This window comes from Mya arenaria, chromosome 3 (assembly GCF_026914265.1).
Source record: "Mya arenaria isolate MELC-2E11 chromosome 3, ASM2691426v1".
NCBI classification, from domain to species: domain Eukaryota; kingdom Metazoa; phylum Mollusca; class Bivalvia; order Myida; family Myidae; genus Mya; species Mya arenaria.
The window spans coordinates 71,826,033-71,843,616 of NC_069124.1; the positions used below are offsets into that span (position 1 = coordinate 71,826,033).

The 17,584-nt window shown below is 37.2% G+C and overlaps 1 protein-coding gene across 3 annotated transcripts in view; it reads left to right on the forward strand.

Annotated features, from left to right (window-relative positions):
- The window catches only part of LOC128227023 (dmX-like protein 2), a 65,424-nt gene that overhangs the window by 39,270 nt on the left and 8,570 nt on the right, over nucleotides 1-17,584 (forward strand). For 2 of the 3 annotated variants that reach the window (XM_052937185.1, XM_052937186.1), the window contains 15 exons: nucleotides 145-422; nucleotides 599-930; nucleotides 2,111-2,223; nucleotides 2,511-2,759; nucleotides 2,960-3,221; nucleotides 3,726-3,856; nucleotides 4,327-4,522; nucleotides 4,752-4,878; nucleotides 7,139-7,237; nucleotides 7,559-7,579; nucleotides 9,239-9,256; nucleotides 12,642-12,766; nucleotides 13,510-13,702; nucleotides 16,888-16,948; nucleotides 17,403-17,533. In XM_052937185.1, coding sequence (XP_052793145.1) covers nucleotides 145-422; nucleotides 599-930; nucleotides 2,111-2,223; nucleotides 2,511-2,759; nucleotides 2,960-3,221; nucleotides 3,726-3,856; nucleotides 4,327-4,522; nucleotides 4,752-4,878; nucleotides 7,139-7,237; nucleotides 7,559-7,579; nucleotides 9,239-9,256; nucleotides 12,642-12,766; nucleotides 13,510-13,702; nucleotides 16,888-16,948; nucleotides 17,403-17,533 — 2,336 coding nt within the window. The remainder of the gene's footprint in view (nucleotides 1-144; nucleotides 423-598; nucleotides 931-2,110; nucleotides 2,224-2,510; nucleotides 2,760-2,959; nucleotides 3,222-3,725; nucleotides 3,857-4,326; nucleotides 4,523-4,751; nucleotides 4,879-7,138; nucleotides 7,238-7,558; nucleotides 7,580-9,238; nucleotides 9,257-12,641; nucleotides 12,767-13,509; nucleotides 13,703-16,887; nucleotides 16,949-17,402; nucleotides 17,534-17,584) is intronic. The other variant, XM_052937187.1, reaches the window with a different exon arrangement.

A 17,584-nucleotide genomic window follows, 5' to 3' on the forward strand; every position in this document is an offset into this window, starting at 1 on the left:
TACAAAAGTTATTCATATTAGCAGTTACAATGTAAAATGATCATAATTATGGTGTAGTTTTTCTGTGTATGTAGTAACTATTATTTTGTTAATTTATATAAATATTACATTTTCATTATAGTTAATGATTGCTTTTTCTCACAGGAGGTCCAACAGACGAGGAAGAGCTACGACCAACGTCTCCACAGGGGATGGTTCGTAAGGGCTCTGGTAGGTCTTCCATGTTCAAGCCCACTCTACACGAGGTGATCTTGTCGGAGAAACTTGACCTGGATGCCAAAATGGAGCGTATGGGTCACCGTAAACAGTGGCTTCGACAGAACTCCCAGCTGCTGCGAACCCTGGTAGCCTACTGTGTGTTACAGGGGGCTGCTGGAGGGGGCATCGCATCTGTACAGATGGAGCTGCTTCTCCTGCTACAGGTAGGCAAATCAGTTGTATTCTTGTAACATTTTGATGTTTCTCTCAATGCTAATAGTTTTACATCAATTGGATTTATTAACTGTATTATGCAATGTGTGACATTATCTCCTTATTTGGCTTTGCTAGATTAACAGACGTAGTAATTAATCATGAACCGTTTTCTCTGTGTATGCAGGAGTTACAACAGGAGAAGCCCCACCAGCAGTTATTGTCTCCCTTGCCATTCCCAACAACCCTGCCCCTGCTGTCTGCCGCCATTGCAAGCTGTAAGACCGTCACTGCGGACCCCATCCAGCACATACAGTGTCTGAGCCAGGACCTTCTCCACTCTGTGATAGAGTTCACCAGCCCGCCTGGCCTCGCTAGCCCGCTCCACACGGTCCTCATCATGCGGAACTTGAGTGTGGCCTTGGCCTCTTGTGTGTACCAGTGTCTTTGTGATAGTGACAACTTTGTCGTGTCCATGGCAGAAAATGTTGATGTCGGCTTTGAAGGCTTCTCTAATAGGTAAGCTGTTGCAATGTTTCCAATAGGTTCGCTTTTCTGCTGATGTTCAATGCCATTTCTGCATCAAAAACTTTCATGTCATGTGTACCATTGGTGATATTCAGATTTCTCATTTCTAGTATTGTTGCTGGTAAGAAAAAACACTAATGAATATATGTAATTATTTATGTGTTGTCAGTATTGGGTAAGTTTTGCATATACTGTGAAATCATTTATATTTGGGGGCTTGAAATTTCATGTGTTTTTTTTGTGGGTTCTTAAATTTGTGGACTTTCATATAAAAAATTTTAATAATAATAATCTAAACTGCGATCTTAAATCTTCTGCAAATTCACCATGCCCTGATCTTGTGCTATGTATCATCTACATCACAGAGTTTATGACACTACAATGGGACGATATATTTAAAGGTCATGAATAATATCAGGATATAAAATAATGAAGCCATTCAATTCAATTCAATAGTTTATTTGCACAAACATTCAAGTTCATCGCCTTTACTTCTGGCAGTTTCATTTTATTTACATACATGAGAAGAGCATGATAATATGACGACACAGATTATTAACACTATTAACTTTAAGGTATTGATAATTTAAGTATGATTTAATTATTAATGTGATATTGCTTGAACATTTATGTAACCTAATCATTTCACTAATCAATATAAATGAATGACCACCGCTAATAAGGTATGCGGTCAGGCATGTTTTCTCATTGAATGTCAATTAAGTGCTTTTGCAAACTGTGAAAACATAGTCAGGGTGTTTTAATTAAATAATCGATTAAATGGTTAATCAAAATCAAGTGGAAACACTTAAACATATGAGGTTGATAATCAGCTTGTTTTAATGTTCCGGCAATTTCATACCAAAAAACTGAATGCAAGTACTTATAATAATTATTATCATTGAGGTTAAATAATGTATGCCATTAACAGTAAAATAAACAATGATTTAGGTACTTGCAAGTAGTATACTGCGACCATTTATATTAAATTCGTGGATAAGCAAACCCACAAAATCCACGATAATAAATGTCCCACGAATATTTATGATTTCACAGTAGCTTATTTTCAGAGTTGCATAAACCTCTATGTTCCTGAAGATGGAATTCTCACTTGTGCATGTGGCTTGTATAAGGATGTGCCAGTCAATTGATAAAAAGTTTTCTATTTCAGCGTGAATTTTGTCTGTGATACAAGCCACTTGATGTCTGGTGTGCGAAAAATGCGCAATAAATCCATCTGTTCTCCTGATGACATGGTTAACACTCCGCCAGGAAAATGGCCAGGTAGGCACCGAATACTCAATTTTCTTTCACTACCTTCTGGGAATATGCATGTGTTTGTGAAAAAGATCTGTATGAACTTGTGAACTGTCAAGATTTTAAGTTTTAAAAGTGGAAGATCTTTTAGAACGCTTTAAGGAATAAACACAATAAGGGCATATCCTGGAAACCATAACCCTATAATAATTATATTTACTTGAATATGATAATATGTGATTGGCTAAAATTGTTGAAAAGTCTTTTCTCCTTTGTATGTACTCTACCAAGTTACCATCTCCCCTCCATTGCAGGAGTGACCTCATTGCGAGTGTTGCTTGCCCGTGAGAAGGATGAAGATTCGCCCAAATTGAACATCCTGCTCACCGAGTCCCTGTTCGCTGTCTATGTGAGCCTCCTCATTAACGCCCTAGCAACCTTTGACTGCTTTATGCTCTACCGGCTCACTGCACATAAGTTTGATGCCAAGATGTGGTCGTCACTGTTTGGCGGAGGTGTTAAAACCATCTTGAAACTTGGAAGTACCTCACCAAGAATGGGCAGTATGTTGAAGTCTTTATCTAATTTGCTTTATTAGGTTAGCAACTTTTCTTAAAGGAAATATAAATGGAGAGCCTTCTGTCAGGGATTATGCTTGATTATACAGATCAACATTTTTTTTTAGAAATACTTTGTGACACTTGCATTAAGTTGTCTCAATACAGTTGCAAGACAAAGGCTTAAGGATTGTTTATAATTTCAGGGAAGGCTGATTCTATGTACAACAAGCGTGTGCAGTTGAACATGAAGATTATGGGGCATCCGCAGGACAATAAGAAGACTTACAAGGAGAAGTTTGTGCCCCCAGAGCTCAGCATGATCACATACTTCGTGACAAAGCCATTTGTATCCAACATAGATACGGACTTCCACTATGACTCCGATGATTCACTCTCCTCTGAGGAAGAAGAGGAGGCAGACAGTGACGATGAGTATGAAGCTGACCTGAACAGGCCAACATCCATGTGAGTGTACTGTGTGATTGTCTTGGTGAAAATGGGTTAGCTTAAGAAGAACAACTGATTTGCAAGCAGGGTTACTTGGTTAGATCCCTGAACTGACCACATACAAGGGGTCCTGGGTTAGACCCATGAACTGACCACATACAAGGGGTCCTGGGTTAGATCCCTGAACTGACCACATACAAGGGGTCCTGGGTTAGATCCCTGAACTGACCACATACAGGGGGTCCTGGGTTAGACCCCTGAACTGACCAGATACAGGGGGTCCTGGGTTAGACCCCTAAACTGACCACATACAGGGGGTCCTGGGTTAGACCCCTGAACTGACCACAGACAGGGGGTCCTGGGTTAGACCCCTGAACTGACCACATACAGGGGGTCCTGGGTTAGACCCCTGAACTGACCACATACAAGGGTCCTGGGTTAGACCCCTGAACTGTGGTATGTTTATTTGATTTATGATATTTTTGTTTTAATGATATTGCAACCTCTGTTTGGCTCTTCCAGTAACCTCCCGAGTGTCCAGCAGCACAGTGACCCTAACTCGTACGCCTGGAGCCTGTTACGCTACACCATCGTGAAGCTTGTCTTTAGAAACCTATCCACCTTTCTCCCGCAGATTGGTGTGGAACTACAAGGTATCAACTACCGAGATGTCCTGTCTTAAATGAACATTCAATGAAAAACTTTCTCTAGTTTACCTGATTTGGGTTTGATGTGTTTTAGAGAATAATTCTTTCTATATCATTATGCTGAATCACCCTGATATAGATATTCATAACTGTTAAACAAATTTTGATTTACTAATAACCATTGACAAACAAATGCACGTGGACATGGTTTCAATATGTTCTACTAATATGTAATTATCGAAGGCGGTCGTATTCCGATTTAGCAAATTATCAATCATGTACAATGGCTTGATGTAATGGCTTATTTGTACATTGTAAACCTCAAGATAGGATGCATAGTTTTATAAGATGGAATGGCTCATTTTAGAGAACATTAACATTGATTAAGTTCTAATGCATTTGAAAAACTACACCCCAAAAAGTGAAAAGTAACATTTAATTACAGTCACTGTACAATCTGTTCCCTTCCCCCACAGACCTGCCGGTCAGCTCCCCGCTCCTACACGCCCTGCTGCGCATCTTGGAGCAGTGGGAGGAAGTGCTGCTAGGGAAACTGGAGCTGTTTGCTGCCGCCCCCAACAACTTCATCCCCGGGGCAGACCTTGAGGTCGTACCTGGCTTACCGGCATCCAAATACAAAGCCCTTCTTAACAAGAAAAACACTCCATTCATGTGAGCCTGCTTTGTTTTTATTTGAATGGTTCTCCCATCTTCTGATTTGTTCAAAATTGTTTGATGGTTCATTTCATATTAGAGTACGCATGTACAGTTTCAATAGTGTGTCATCCTTTGTAAGAAAAATGATGTTAAAAACATATTATTGTCAGTAATTTTCATCATAATTTTGAAAATAGAAAAATTTAATTATGTGTGTTAATCAAGTATTTGTTGTTTTACACAGTGAGAGTTCATCCACCCTGCCCATCAAGCGCCTTTGGTTCCACCTGGTGAAGCAGGAGTTGCTTAGAGATGTGTTTGTGAGATATGTGTTCAAGAAACAGAAATCCATTGACCACACTCTAAGGGAGGTAGGCTCAGCTTAGCTTGAATGCAATGCAAATGTACGTGTGGGTAGTTGGAAGTGAAAAATAGGCTTCAAGTGGCATTAAAAGATGTTGATAAAAACATTGCTATCACTCAATAATTTAAATGATATTGTCTGGTATTGCTATATATAGAATAGGCTATATAAGTTTGTTAGCATTATTTATCAGCTGGAGATTTTAGTGATTTAGATAATTATTATTGTGATATACAATTCTTTGTGAGCTGAAGTGCACTGTGCAGCATTTTTAATTTTTATTCTGAGAATGTCAGAATGTCACTGCTAGTAGATCAATAACAAAAGTAAACCCACATTAAAATGTTCACAGATTTCTTGTTGTTTTAATTAGTCTGGTGAACTTTTCAATAAAGCAGCATTTCCTAGTGCTTTGACAGTCATTTGAATTAATATATCTTATTGCAGTTATTTTCCCACTTATCGTCCAATTTAAGCATAAAAGAAATGAAAAGATTTTATCAAATTAAGCATAAAAGAAAAAAGATTTTATCACCTGGTAGTGATTTCTAAGATTTCTGTCTTTATGAGACATAACAATAAAAACACAAACACCAGGGGCTCGTTTTCAACAAGAACATTAGAAGAAGTTCTGCCTTAGGAAATATTTTTAACATTAGAACTAGACTCTAGAAAATATTCCGGTGCCTAGGTTTCAAATTGCTTATATTGACATTTTCCTCAAACATTCTACTTAGTTTGAATTTATGCTATTATTAATGTATTTTAGGTAAAATTAATTAAATAAGGTAGTTCTCAGCATTTTACATAATTTATTATGTGAAAAACAAATGCCTGATATTGAATTGTTTTTTTACTATTGGGCAAATAAAGTCCAACTTGTCCAATCAGAGTGCAGCAATGAACTAAACAATGATGTCATAACCCTGTGTGGTTCAGTCAATATGAACGTTAGTTTTGCTCCATAGAAAAGATGGGCAATGTCAATATTACAATATGCACTTATTGAGATCATGTGCTTTGGTGACCCTCTGAGATACATGTTTATGTAGCTGATTAAAAAAAAAAATGTATATATTTTTTATCCCCCGCCTATGAAATAGGGAGGGAGATATTGAAATGGCGTTGTCCGTCCGTCCTTCCATCCGTCCGTCCATCTTTCCTTCCGTCCGTCCTTCCTTCCGTCCGTCCGTCCGTCACCTGCGTTTTCTCAGTAACTAGCCGGTATAATTTCATGAAACTTAAAATAAATATGAACCACTATACTGGAATGATGCCCGTCGAAAAAAAAAATTTGATTGGTCAATTGTCCTTGGAGTTATTGCCCTTGATTTTTTGAAAAATGCACATTCACAGCCATTTCTCAGTCACTAGCTGGCAGAATTTCATGAAACTTAAAATGAATATGAATTACTATACTGGGATGATGCCTGTTCATTTTTTTTTTGGATTGGTCAATTGTACTTGGAGTTATTGCCCTTGATTTTTTGAAAAACTCTCATTTACAGCCATTTCTCAGTAACTAGTTAGTAGAAATTCTTGAAACTTGAAATAAGTATGAACCAACATACTGCGATGATGCCTGTTTATTTATATTTTGGATTGTGTAATTTCTATATGAGTTATTTGCCCTTGTTTATTAAAAGATCCATGTTTGCAGCCTTTTCTATGCAACTAGCTGGTAGAATTTCATGACACTTGGAATAAATAAGAACCAACATACTGTGATGATGCCTGTCTATTTTGCTTTTGGATTGGTCAATTTTCCTTAGAGTTATTGCCCTTGATGTATTAAAAAATCATTGTTTGCAGCAGTTTCTCAGTAACTAGCTGCTAGAAATTAATGAAACTTGAATGTTATATGAACCAACATCCTGCAATATTTTTTCTGAGATTTTTTTTAACCTTCAAGCACAAACAAGCCATCAAGCACAAACAAGCCATCGTTGGCGGGGATATCTTTTCACTGAAAATGCTTGTTTTGTTATGCAAAGGTCCACAGAACCATTGTCCGTTAAACCATTGTCAGTTAATCCATTGCCAATAGGCTGTGGGCTATCAAAAATATATGTCGGGCTTCCAAAATATTTCAATGGTAGCCTACTATCCTGCAATGCCACCAATTGTCCAAAGTTTGGAATTCAAGGATTCCAAGGTGAAAGATACCACAAGCTGGGTGCTGATTGTTAATACAATCTGTAAGAGCTTACAATTATGTTTCTTATTAATTAATGTCACATGACTTCATTTTACCACTACATTTCAAGGACTCATCCCTAGATGGTCTGGATTCTCCCAAGCTTCCCGAGCCGTTCAAGATCTTACACAAGGAGCAGGACATTATAACTGCATTTGCTATAAATCAGGTATGTTACGCTTAGGACATCTCATCATTCTGGTCTGAAAAATATGACTTTGTTTCTCTTGTAGTTGCTATTAGATCATTCATGATTTATTTGATAGATTGTTCATACAAGTAGTTCTAAATGTTAAGTAATTTAACTGTTTTTACTTTTGATTGACAATAATATGCTTTTCATTAAATGTTCGCAATCTGTTTTGACTGTCATTTCTGTGTCTGTATATCTTCATAGTGGTAATACAGATTGCTTCCCATCTCATTTTAATCTCTTAAAAGCTAACATATTTTACGGTACCACAAACTGTTCATGTTTTCTGAAATTCAGGTGGAAATATATGGTTTTGAGGTCAGTTATGTTCCAAGTTCCAGACTTGACGATAAACATGCATATAACTAACTCAAACTGCCTTGTATTAGTCAAATAACCATTGCTCTCATAAATACGCACACAGAAAAAGTAGTGACAGCATTGTAGATGGTCTATTAGGTCAGTAGTGAACCTGTATGTAGTTTGATATTGGGATTAACTAGAACACTAGAATCTTGCATTGAAATGAAATTGTCTTTCACTAACCTTATATGTTCCGGTTGTCATCATCATCAGTTTTCGCCAAATGGCCACTAATTATAGATTTTCATGGCTATTTCCATAGTGTATATTCATGGTATGTCCCACTTTGAATTATAAAACTTCATTATTACTTACATTTTTAGCTCTACTGGCCAAAGGCCAGAGGAGCTTATGCGATGGTAATGTGTACGTAGTACGTGCATCCGTGCGTCCGTGCAGTTGTGTGTTCGTGCGTCCGTAAACAATTGCTTGTGAACACGATACAGTCTCAATGAAACTCAATGTACAGTATCTAGATATCCATTAGAGCTGGGTTCCTTTCGAAAACCAGCAAGATCCGCCCATGAAAGCCTAGATTATGGGCCATGAAAGTTTTAAAGAAATGCTTTCTATTTTTAGCCAGGTCTGCATGAGCGAATTCTATTTTTAGCCAAGTTTACATGTACATGTAAATTCAAGTCTAGAGTTAAGTCAATTTGCAAGTCTAGGATTTTGAGAGACAATTTGCTTTTTGCTTCTGCAGTTGATTTTGTGAATTACTCTGCCTTGTTCTTGTTGAAAGCCCAAAGGCCATTTTTTTGCTTTAAGTTCTGTAGTTTGCGCATTCATCTTAACAAAATTGGTTGTGAATGTTTAAGTTATGCACCTGGTGTCATTACTGGCCACACCCAGGGTTCACAGGTTTGGTAAACATAAATCTGGAAAGGTTTGAAAATCTTTTTGTGTGTTCATGCATCCATCTCAGCACAATTGATTGTAAATGTTTGTTCAAATTGATCAATGTTGTCCTAGGATGCCCTTGACATTGACCTTTTGACCAACTTTTTTTAACTTTTAAAACTACAGAATTTTTTACGATGAGTACAGTTTTGAAAGCATTATTTTTTTGTCAGATGACTTTTACTTGGCACATATTAAAATAGTTCATGCAACTAATCTGCTTACAATACTTTCTGGGCTTAGATGTTGAGCGTGCTACGTTTTCAGGTAACCCAAACACAAAACATAAACTATATGTCTGTTGCCTTTTACCCATACATACATGCTCTGGATTGATATGACCACAAAAGCCATGCCAGTAGAGCATAGGCCCTTTTGGGCCTCTTGTTTATTGTAATAGGGCAGTATCAACTACACTATATGTTGACTTGAAACTGGTGATTTGGGTTATAGGCTTAAGCTGCTAACCATAAAACTGTTGGTGAAGTCATTTGCTTTACAATATAAATCACACAGTAACTAGTGGTGTTTAAAGTTCTTATAACATTTGTTAACCAAAATCTTCAACAATTTGAAAACTAACATGTATTAATAATAATATGAAATGGATATACATTTTTCTTCTTCATTCTGGAAATACTTGGGTGGAAAAATTACTTTCTTGCTTGTGAACACTAATTGCTTGTGAACATGTATTTGTAACTTTTAATGAAGGTTATAATGTTTGATCAGGTGAGTGAAGCTCTATGTGAAAATTATGGCTGTCCACATCACAAACAATATTTTGTATAAAATAGAAATTAACACACTCATGAATGATTGAAATCCCACATATATAACATCCAAGATAAATGTGGCTTTCTGATTGGTGAAGAGTGGTCACATGACATGTATATGTATTCATAAGTGCTGGTTTCAAGCTTTTCATAAGTGTGACATGTAGGGTTTTCAGCATTTGTCATGTGAGATATGCCATGGTTTTAAGCAGTCAAACTAACCCTAATTCCATCAGGCAAAGGTCTTCTGTAGATTTCAACAATATGTTATTACCTTATTCCTACATTCGGAAAATTGTATCCATAGATACTAATACTTTACCATTACATTATGGGATGGTTTTACTGCAATGTTGTCGGGCTACTTTTTATTGAAATTTCGCTTTGAATTCTTTCTATGCCTGTTTTTTTCAAATCTACATGTATGCATTTCAAACCATTCAATACATGACAAACATTTTACTGTTGATGTTGTTTACATTTTATTTAATTTATATAGGGAGGATTGTTATTTTTTAGCTCAACTGGCCAAAGGCCAGAAGAGCTTATGCGATGGTAATGTGTACGTAGTATGTGCATCCGTGCAGTCGTGCGTTCGTGCGTCTGTAAACAATTGCTTGTGAACACGATACAGTCTTCAGTTTTGATTGTATCTCGATGAAACTTGTACAGTATCTAGATATCCATTAAAGCTCGGTTCCTTTCGAAAACCAGCCAGATCCGCCCATGCATGCCTAGATAATGGCCCTTGATAGTATAAAAAAATGCTATTGTGTATACAATTGGTTGTGAACACGATACAGTCTTCAGTTTTGATTGTATCTCGATGGAACTTGTACAGTATTTAGATATCCATTAGAGCTTGGTTCCTTTCGAAAACCAGCAAGATCCGCCCATGCATGCCTAGATTATGGGCCATGAAAGTTTTAAAGAAATGCTTTCTATTTTTAGCCAGGTCTGCTTGCGTGAATTCTATTTTTAGCCAAGTTTACATGTATATGTAAATTCAAGTCTAGAGTTAAGGGAGACAATTTGCAAGTCTAGGATTTTGAGAGACAATTTGCTTTTTGCTTCTGCAGTTGATTTTGTGAATTACTCTGCCTTGTTCTTGTTGAAAGACCAAAGGCCATTTTTTCGCTTTAAGTTCTGTAGTTTGCACATTCATCTTAACAAAATTGGTTGTGAATGTTTAAGTTATGCACCTGGTGTCATTACTGGCCACCCCCAGGGTTCACAGGTTTGGTAAACATAAATCTGGAAAGGTTTGAAAATCTTTTTGTGTGTTCGTGCATCCATCTCAGCACAATTGATTGTGAATGTTTGTTCAAATTGATCAATGTTGTCCTAGGATGCCCTTGACTTTGACCTTTTGACCAACTTTTTTTAACTTTTAACACTACAGAAATTTTTACTATGAGTACAGTTTTGAAAGCATTTTTTTTTTGTCAGATGACTTTTACTTGGCACATATTAAAATAGTTCATGCAACTAATCTGCTTACAATACTTTCTGGGCTCAGATGTTGAACGTGCTACGTTTTCCGGTAACCCAAACACAAAACATAAACTATATGTCTGTTGCCTTTTACCCATACATACATGCTCTGGATTGATATGACCACAAAAGCAATGCCAGTAGAGCATAGGCCCTTTTGGGCCTCTTGTTTATTATTTCATCAATAAAATTCATTATGAAATATTGGCATTAAAAATGAAATTATTGAAATCAAACATAGAATAATGTCAGCCGGTTATAACATGCATATACAAATGTACTATTGTTTTCTGTGCTCGATAGCTGAATGCTTTTAGCAAATGATATATAATCTGCTCTTTCCTTCTGCATGAGCCATTATTATGCCCCCTTTGAAAGAAGAGGGGGTATATTGTTTTGCACCTGTCGGTCGGTCAGTCTGTCCATCCGTTGGTAGACCAGAGCTTGTCGGAGTAATAACTAAACAATTCCTAGACACATGGTCATCAAACTTTACATGAAGGTTGGGCCTGACCAATAGATTACCTCTATTGATTGTAGGGGTCATCGGGTCAAAGGTCAAGTTCACAGTGACTTTTAACGCGAAAAATGTTGTCAAAGCTTGTCTGAGAGATAACTCGACAGCCTGGCCCTATGGTCATCAAACTTGACATTGAGACTGGGCCTGACCAGTAGATGACCTTGATCTTAGGGCCTAAGTCAAAGGTATAGGACACAATGACCTTTAATGCGAAAAAGGTTGTCAGAGCTTGTCTGAGAGATAACTCGACAGCCTGGCCCTATGGTCATCAAACTTGACATTGAGGCTGGGACTAACCCATATTGATCTTAGGGCCTAAGTCAAAGGTAAAGGACACAATGACCTTTAATGCGAAAAGGTTGTCCGAGTGATAACTCGACACTGTCTGCACCCATGGCCCTCAAACTTGACTTGGAGGTTTAGCCTGACCAGTAGATAACCCTTATTGATTTTAGGGGTCATTGGGTCAAAGGTCAAGGTCACAGTGACTTATAATGACATTTAATATTCCAGTAGTATAAAAGTCTTTCCAGGTACAGTAAATTAGGATTTTATTGACCTTGAAAAAGCTAATAATGGCTGATATATCTGATAGACATGGCTTTTGTTATGGTGTCATAATCATACCAATGTTACTATCTGTCCAATGTGTTCATTTTGCTTCTACATTTATTGTTTCTCTTAGTGTAGTTTGTACTTGATGACAGCTTCTGTATAATTATTATGCGTTACATTGTACACATTGTAGCCCTGAAACTCTTCTCATTATTACATAACCTTTTTATTTGTTCATTTATTGATATTTACACTCTTATTTCACTTTCTTTGATGGACATATTTTCTTTTAATTGCATTCCTCTTCTGAAGAACGCAACATCATTGAAATACCACAGATTTTATACTGAGTTCAATTTTCTTGAAGGGGTTATTTTATCGTTATTGTTGGATTTTCGTTTAGAAACTTTGCGAATTATGAGTGTAATTATTAACATGGAATATTTTAGAATTGCTGTTTATCTGTGTATGAAAACATTTAATTGGTCAGTGCACGGCTTATCATGAAGTCTGATAATTTTCATGCACGGATGAACAACAATACGAGAACATTCAATCCATACACAGGTACCATCTACTAATAACTTAATGTTGTCATTTCATGAAAAACATTTGTCCCCAGTGAATTAATTAACAGATGTGAGACAAATTTAACAATTAATATTTGCTTCATACATAATAAAAATAATTAAAAATAATTGCAAGTGCATGTATTGAAAGATGTTTAAATTGTTCAAAACAATGCCAATGATACCGACGCTCCCATTATCAGGCAAACACTTCCTGCCTGACGCTGGCGACCCAGAAGGAGCTGGTGGAACTGGATATCCATAACGTGCTCAACCCACCCAGCTGGCTCGAGGATGAGAACGAGATGGACATAGAGGCTTTCAACAAGTATGGCAGATAGTAGGCATTCGGTTTGAAAGGAAAATAGTAGTTGAATAATATTTATGAGAATGACTAATAGTATGATTTGATGCAATTTTAACACCACTATAAAGGTGGTTATTTATAGAATAATACATGGTTGGCCTGGTCATAAGACATGATTGACCATGGCTTTTGTTTGATAATTGCCAAATTGGGAAGGATAACTGCCCAAATGTAATGAAACGTGAAAGAGGTCATTAATTGTAAAACTAATTTCACTGTCCTTGTGGATAACTCTGTTTAAATCCTTTATAAAGCTTTGCTTGTGTAATTGTTTGCCAGTGATGTATCTTTTGGCCATTTTTATGTTATAAAAATGAAGTACAGGATGTACCTGCTCATCTTAGTTTGATAATTATGCCATGATCACCCTCATGTGATAATGATATTCTTTTTTGCAGGAGCGAATTTCTATAGTAAAATGTTACTATATATAGTAACATAGGTATTGTTGTTTTGTTATATGAAATAAGTTCATATAACAATTAGAAACGTACATGTGATTTAACAGAATAGAACATTTATTATTAACATTGATGCATACAGGTCATCATTATTACAGTGACTAAAACACATGGCGCAGCAATTACATTTAAATGCAAAGTGCAATATTCATATCAAAAATCAGAAGTTAAAAACATATCAAAAATAAACAAAGTTAAGCATTATCCTTCAAAGCATTAAATCATAATATAATTCATGTTTAGCCCCACTCCTGCAAACCCCATGGACAATGTAGACTTCCTGATGGTACAAACCCCGTTTGACTTTCCGACCCATGGGACAGGAAGTGGCTCCAATACCCCTCAGACCAATCAGAGCTCAACAGCCTCCACTCCCACAGTGCATCTGGCAGCTGGCCAAATGGGAATGGCTCAGACTGGACGGGGAACCAACATGGTACAACTTAAAGTTTGAGATTTTGGTTTAAATACTTTCTGGTTCGTGACATACTTTATAGATGTGGTTCAAGGTCAAAGGCTTTTCTTTTTTTGGGGGCATGAAATTTGTCTAATGTTGAAACTGCTATATCCTTGGAATACTGTTGTGCAGCTTCAATTAAAAAAGATCAGGCCTCAATTTTGAGGATGATATGGAATCTATTTACCATCCATTAATTCAGTTTTGTGTAACTGGTTAAATTGTTTTTGTTAGCAGTATCTAAAACCAATGTGACACAGCGCTTAATGTTTTGTACCTGTCTCTCTTACTGCCTGCGTGGACTTGTGCACGTGCTATAGGGGAAGGGTTTGCACGTGCACGGGGTCTCGAACCCGCTCCACTCCTTCCTCATTGTAGACCGCAGTCGGCGACTTCTTCGCACGGTAACTTCATTGTCACATGGCCTTGTTGTACCCCGCCTGTCTTGCTGTTGTCAAAACTGTGTTATGTGCATTCTTGTAGAAGACACGACACTCACTTTCCTTTGGTAGTATAATAGCAGTTTTTATTTTGATCAGCTGAAGTTTTCAAAATTGTTGATCCTGGTTTTTCTGGGAGTTTTGGTCAAGATTCATTTTTTAGCTCTACTGGCCAAAGGCCAGAAGAGCTTATGCGATGGTAATGTGTACGTAGTATGTGCATCTGTGCGTTCGTGCGTCTGTAAACAATTGCTAGTGAACACAATACAGTCTTCATTTTTGATTGTATCTCGATGAAACTTGTACAGTATCTAGATATCCATTAGAGCTTGGTTCCTTTCAAAAAACCAGCCAGATCCGCCCATGCATGCCTAGATTATGGCCCTTGATAGTATAAAAAAATGCTATTGTGTAAACACTAGCTTGTGAAAACGATACAGTCTTCAGTTTTGATTGTATCTCGATGAAACGTGTACAGTATTTAGATATCCATTAGAGCTCGGTTCCTTTCGAAAACCAGCCAGATCCGCCCATGCATGCCTAGATTATGGCCCTTGATAGTATAAAAAAATGCTATTGGGTAACACTAGCTTGTGAACACGATACAGCTTTCAGTTTTGATTGTATCTCGATGAAACTTGTACAGTATTTAGATATCCATTAGAGCTCGGTTCCTTTCAAAAACCAGCCAGATCCGACCATGCATGCCTAGATTATGGGCCTTGAAAGTATTAAAAAATCAGTTCATCTGTAAACAATTGCTTATGAACATGATACAGTCTTCAGTTTTGATTGTATCTCGATGAAACTTGTACAGTATTTAGATATCCATAGGAACTTGGTTCCTTTTGAAAACCAGCCAGATCTGCCCATGCATGCCTGGATTATGGGTCTTGAAAGTATAAAAAATGCTATTTTAAGCTAAGTCTATTTTTAGCCAAGTCTACATGAGCGATGTCTAAAGTCACAATTGCTTGTGAAGGTTTGTTCAAATTATGCCCCTGGGGTCATAACTGCCCCCCCCCCCCCCCCCCACGGAGATTGTCCAGCAAGGGACCAGTGCGGCAAATGCAAACGACCTCGGCAACGTTGGTGGAGGCCCAGGGAAGAGTTCTCTTTTCTTTGTAAGGGACGGACTCCCCCCCCCCCCCCCCCCTTAAATTGGGATATGTTAAAAACCTTTTTGTCTGAAACCACTATGCAAATCCTTGCTATTTTGAACAAGGCTTTATTTAGTGGTCCACTACCATGGTTGTTCAAATTATGCCCATTGGGTCAAAACTGGCACTGCCCTGGGTGTCACAATTTTCATAGAGACTTATTTAAGAAATATTTTCAACATCTTCTTGTTTCAAACCACAAGGCCCATACCTTTGATATTTGTTGTGGAGCATCATATGATGCAATTGAAAACATTTGAAATAATGCCCCTTGGGCAAAAGTTGGCCCCACCCCTTTTGACTTACTTATTAATTTTTAAAGCTACAGTAATGAAATTTTAACCATGTGAACAGTTTTGCAAACTAGCATTAATTTTGTGCTCGGATGTCCTTGACTTTGACCTTTGACCGACTTTATTTTTAAAGCTACAGAAATGAAATTTTGACGATGAGTACAGTTTTGAAAGCAAGTATTTTTTACTCTCAGATTACCTTTACTTGGCACATATTAAAATAGTTCATGCAACTAATCTGCTTACAACACTTCCTGTCCTCAGATGTTGAACGTGCAGCGTTTTCAGCTAACCCAAACACTAAAAGTGAACTATATATTTGTTGCCTATTACTCAAACGTACATGCTCTGGATTGAAAATGACCACAAGAGCCATGCCAGTAGAGCATAGGCCCTTTCGGGCCTCTTGTTTAAATAATGTGGTTGATGAATACTGACATGAGTTTATGTGATGGTAATGTATGTGTTTCCCTGTATTTGTGTTGTATATAATAAGTTTGTATGGTAGATACAATTAGGTTGTTTTGATTCCATGGACACGAAAAAAATATGTATTCAAACTTAATAAGAAGTGTCATTACTCTGAATGGGAATAATTATGTTATATAATGAAAAAAATTCTTCCATCTCTTCCTGCTATTACTTTATTATGCCATATGACTTTCTTGTCAAGTTCTGGAATTTCTGAGGTAGAACTTGATGAAATATTATTATTTTTGTTAATGTTTGGCAAACAACATTAAGCTATGTACATGTACTGAATAATCTGCAATATGGGAGGCTTTGTATATTTTGTGAACTTAAGTTCTACCACAATATTATAAACTAGACATAAAGTGTCATTTTGTATGAAAGTAATCTATTCTGTGTTTTATGACTAGGTAAGACTGACCATACTTTCCTGAGGTTTAGTATTATTATTTACCTACAGCTTATCCATTGCAAAGATGCCTTTGAGCCTTCAGTATTTGTCCAAACAGATGATGTTATTTGGTTTATTAGTATTAGCCACTGTAGACTTGCTTCAAATTATGGACACTAAATTTGTTGTGTAACAGAAGTAAGACGTGTGATTCATGAATCACATTTGTATTATATATGTATGCTCTTGTGCTTGTGTATGGGCTGGAGGCCTTCTGTACGATGAAATTTGATCACGAACAATAGTTTCCAGGTGAACAGAAAGCGTTAATGGTAGATCAGGTTTGCTATAAGTAAAGCGCTCATTTTCTAAAGGTATATTAACAGTTTAATATTTCCTATATTTACAGGTGTCGCGTCGTCCAATGGCTGGCGTGAGGAGAATCTGTGCCCACCCTTCTCTGCCTCATTGTACGTTCTCACCATTTCTCATTGTATCAAGGGCTGCTTCACATGTTCGGGTTAAAGCAATCTTGCTTCATGTCTAAATATATACATTGGCATTGTTATAAACTCTAACCATCATTATGTGTGATCCCCCATACAGTTAAATAACACTTCACAAGAGAGCTGGTAAAAAAACTGTCAAAGGAAGTGGATAACAAACTGTTTAATTCACAGTAAGTTAGAACGATAACACTTTCTTCCTATATATCGAGTAACATTCCCACTTCTACACTTGAACTGTACATGACCAGTTTTATAACAATTTTTTTTACAATGTATGATTGAAAGACAAAACAAAAAATACTTGTGAGAAAAAGGCACTGACAAGCCTCTCCTGTGTTGTTTTACCTCTGATCTTTCACTTCATGATTATTTGAATGAGCCGATTAAAAAAGACCATTCCTGGGTGTATTTGCAGACATGACAGGTAATTCAGACGGGTCTGTGAGGCTGTGGGAGTGGGGCCACCACCAACCCCTTGCCCAGCTACGACCCCAAGGCTCGTTTCCTAAGGTCACCAAGGTCCTTTTCAACTCCCATGGAAACAAGGTACGTGATGGGAGAAAGGGCAGGAATGGGTGGAATGGGAGTAGGCTCACA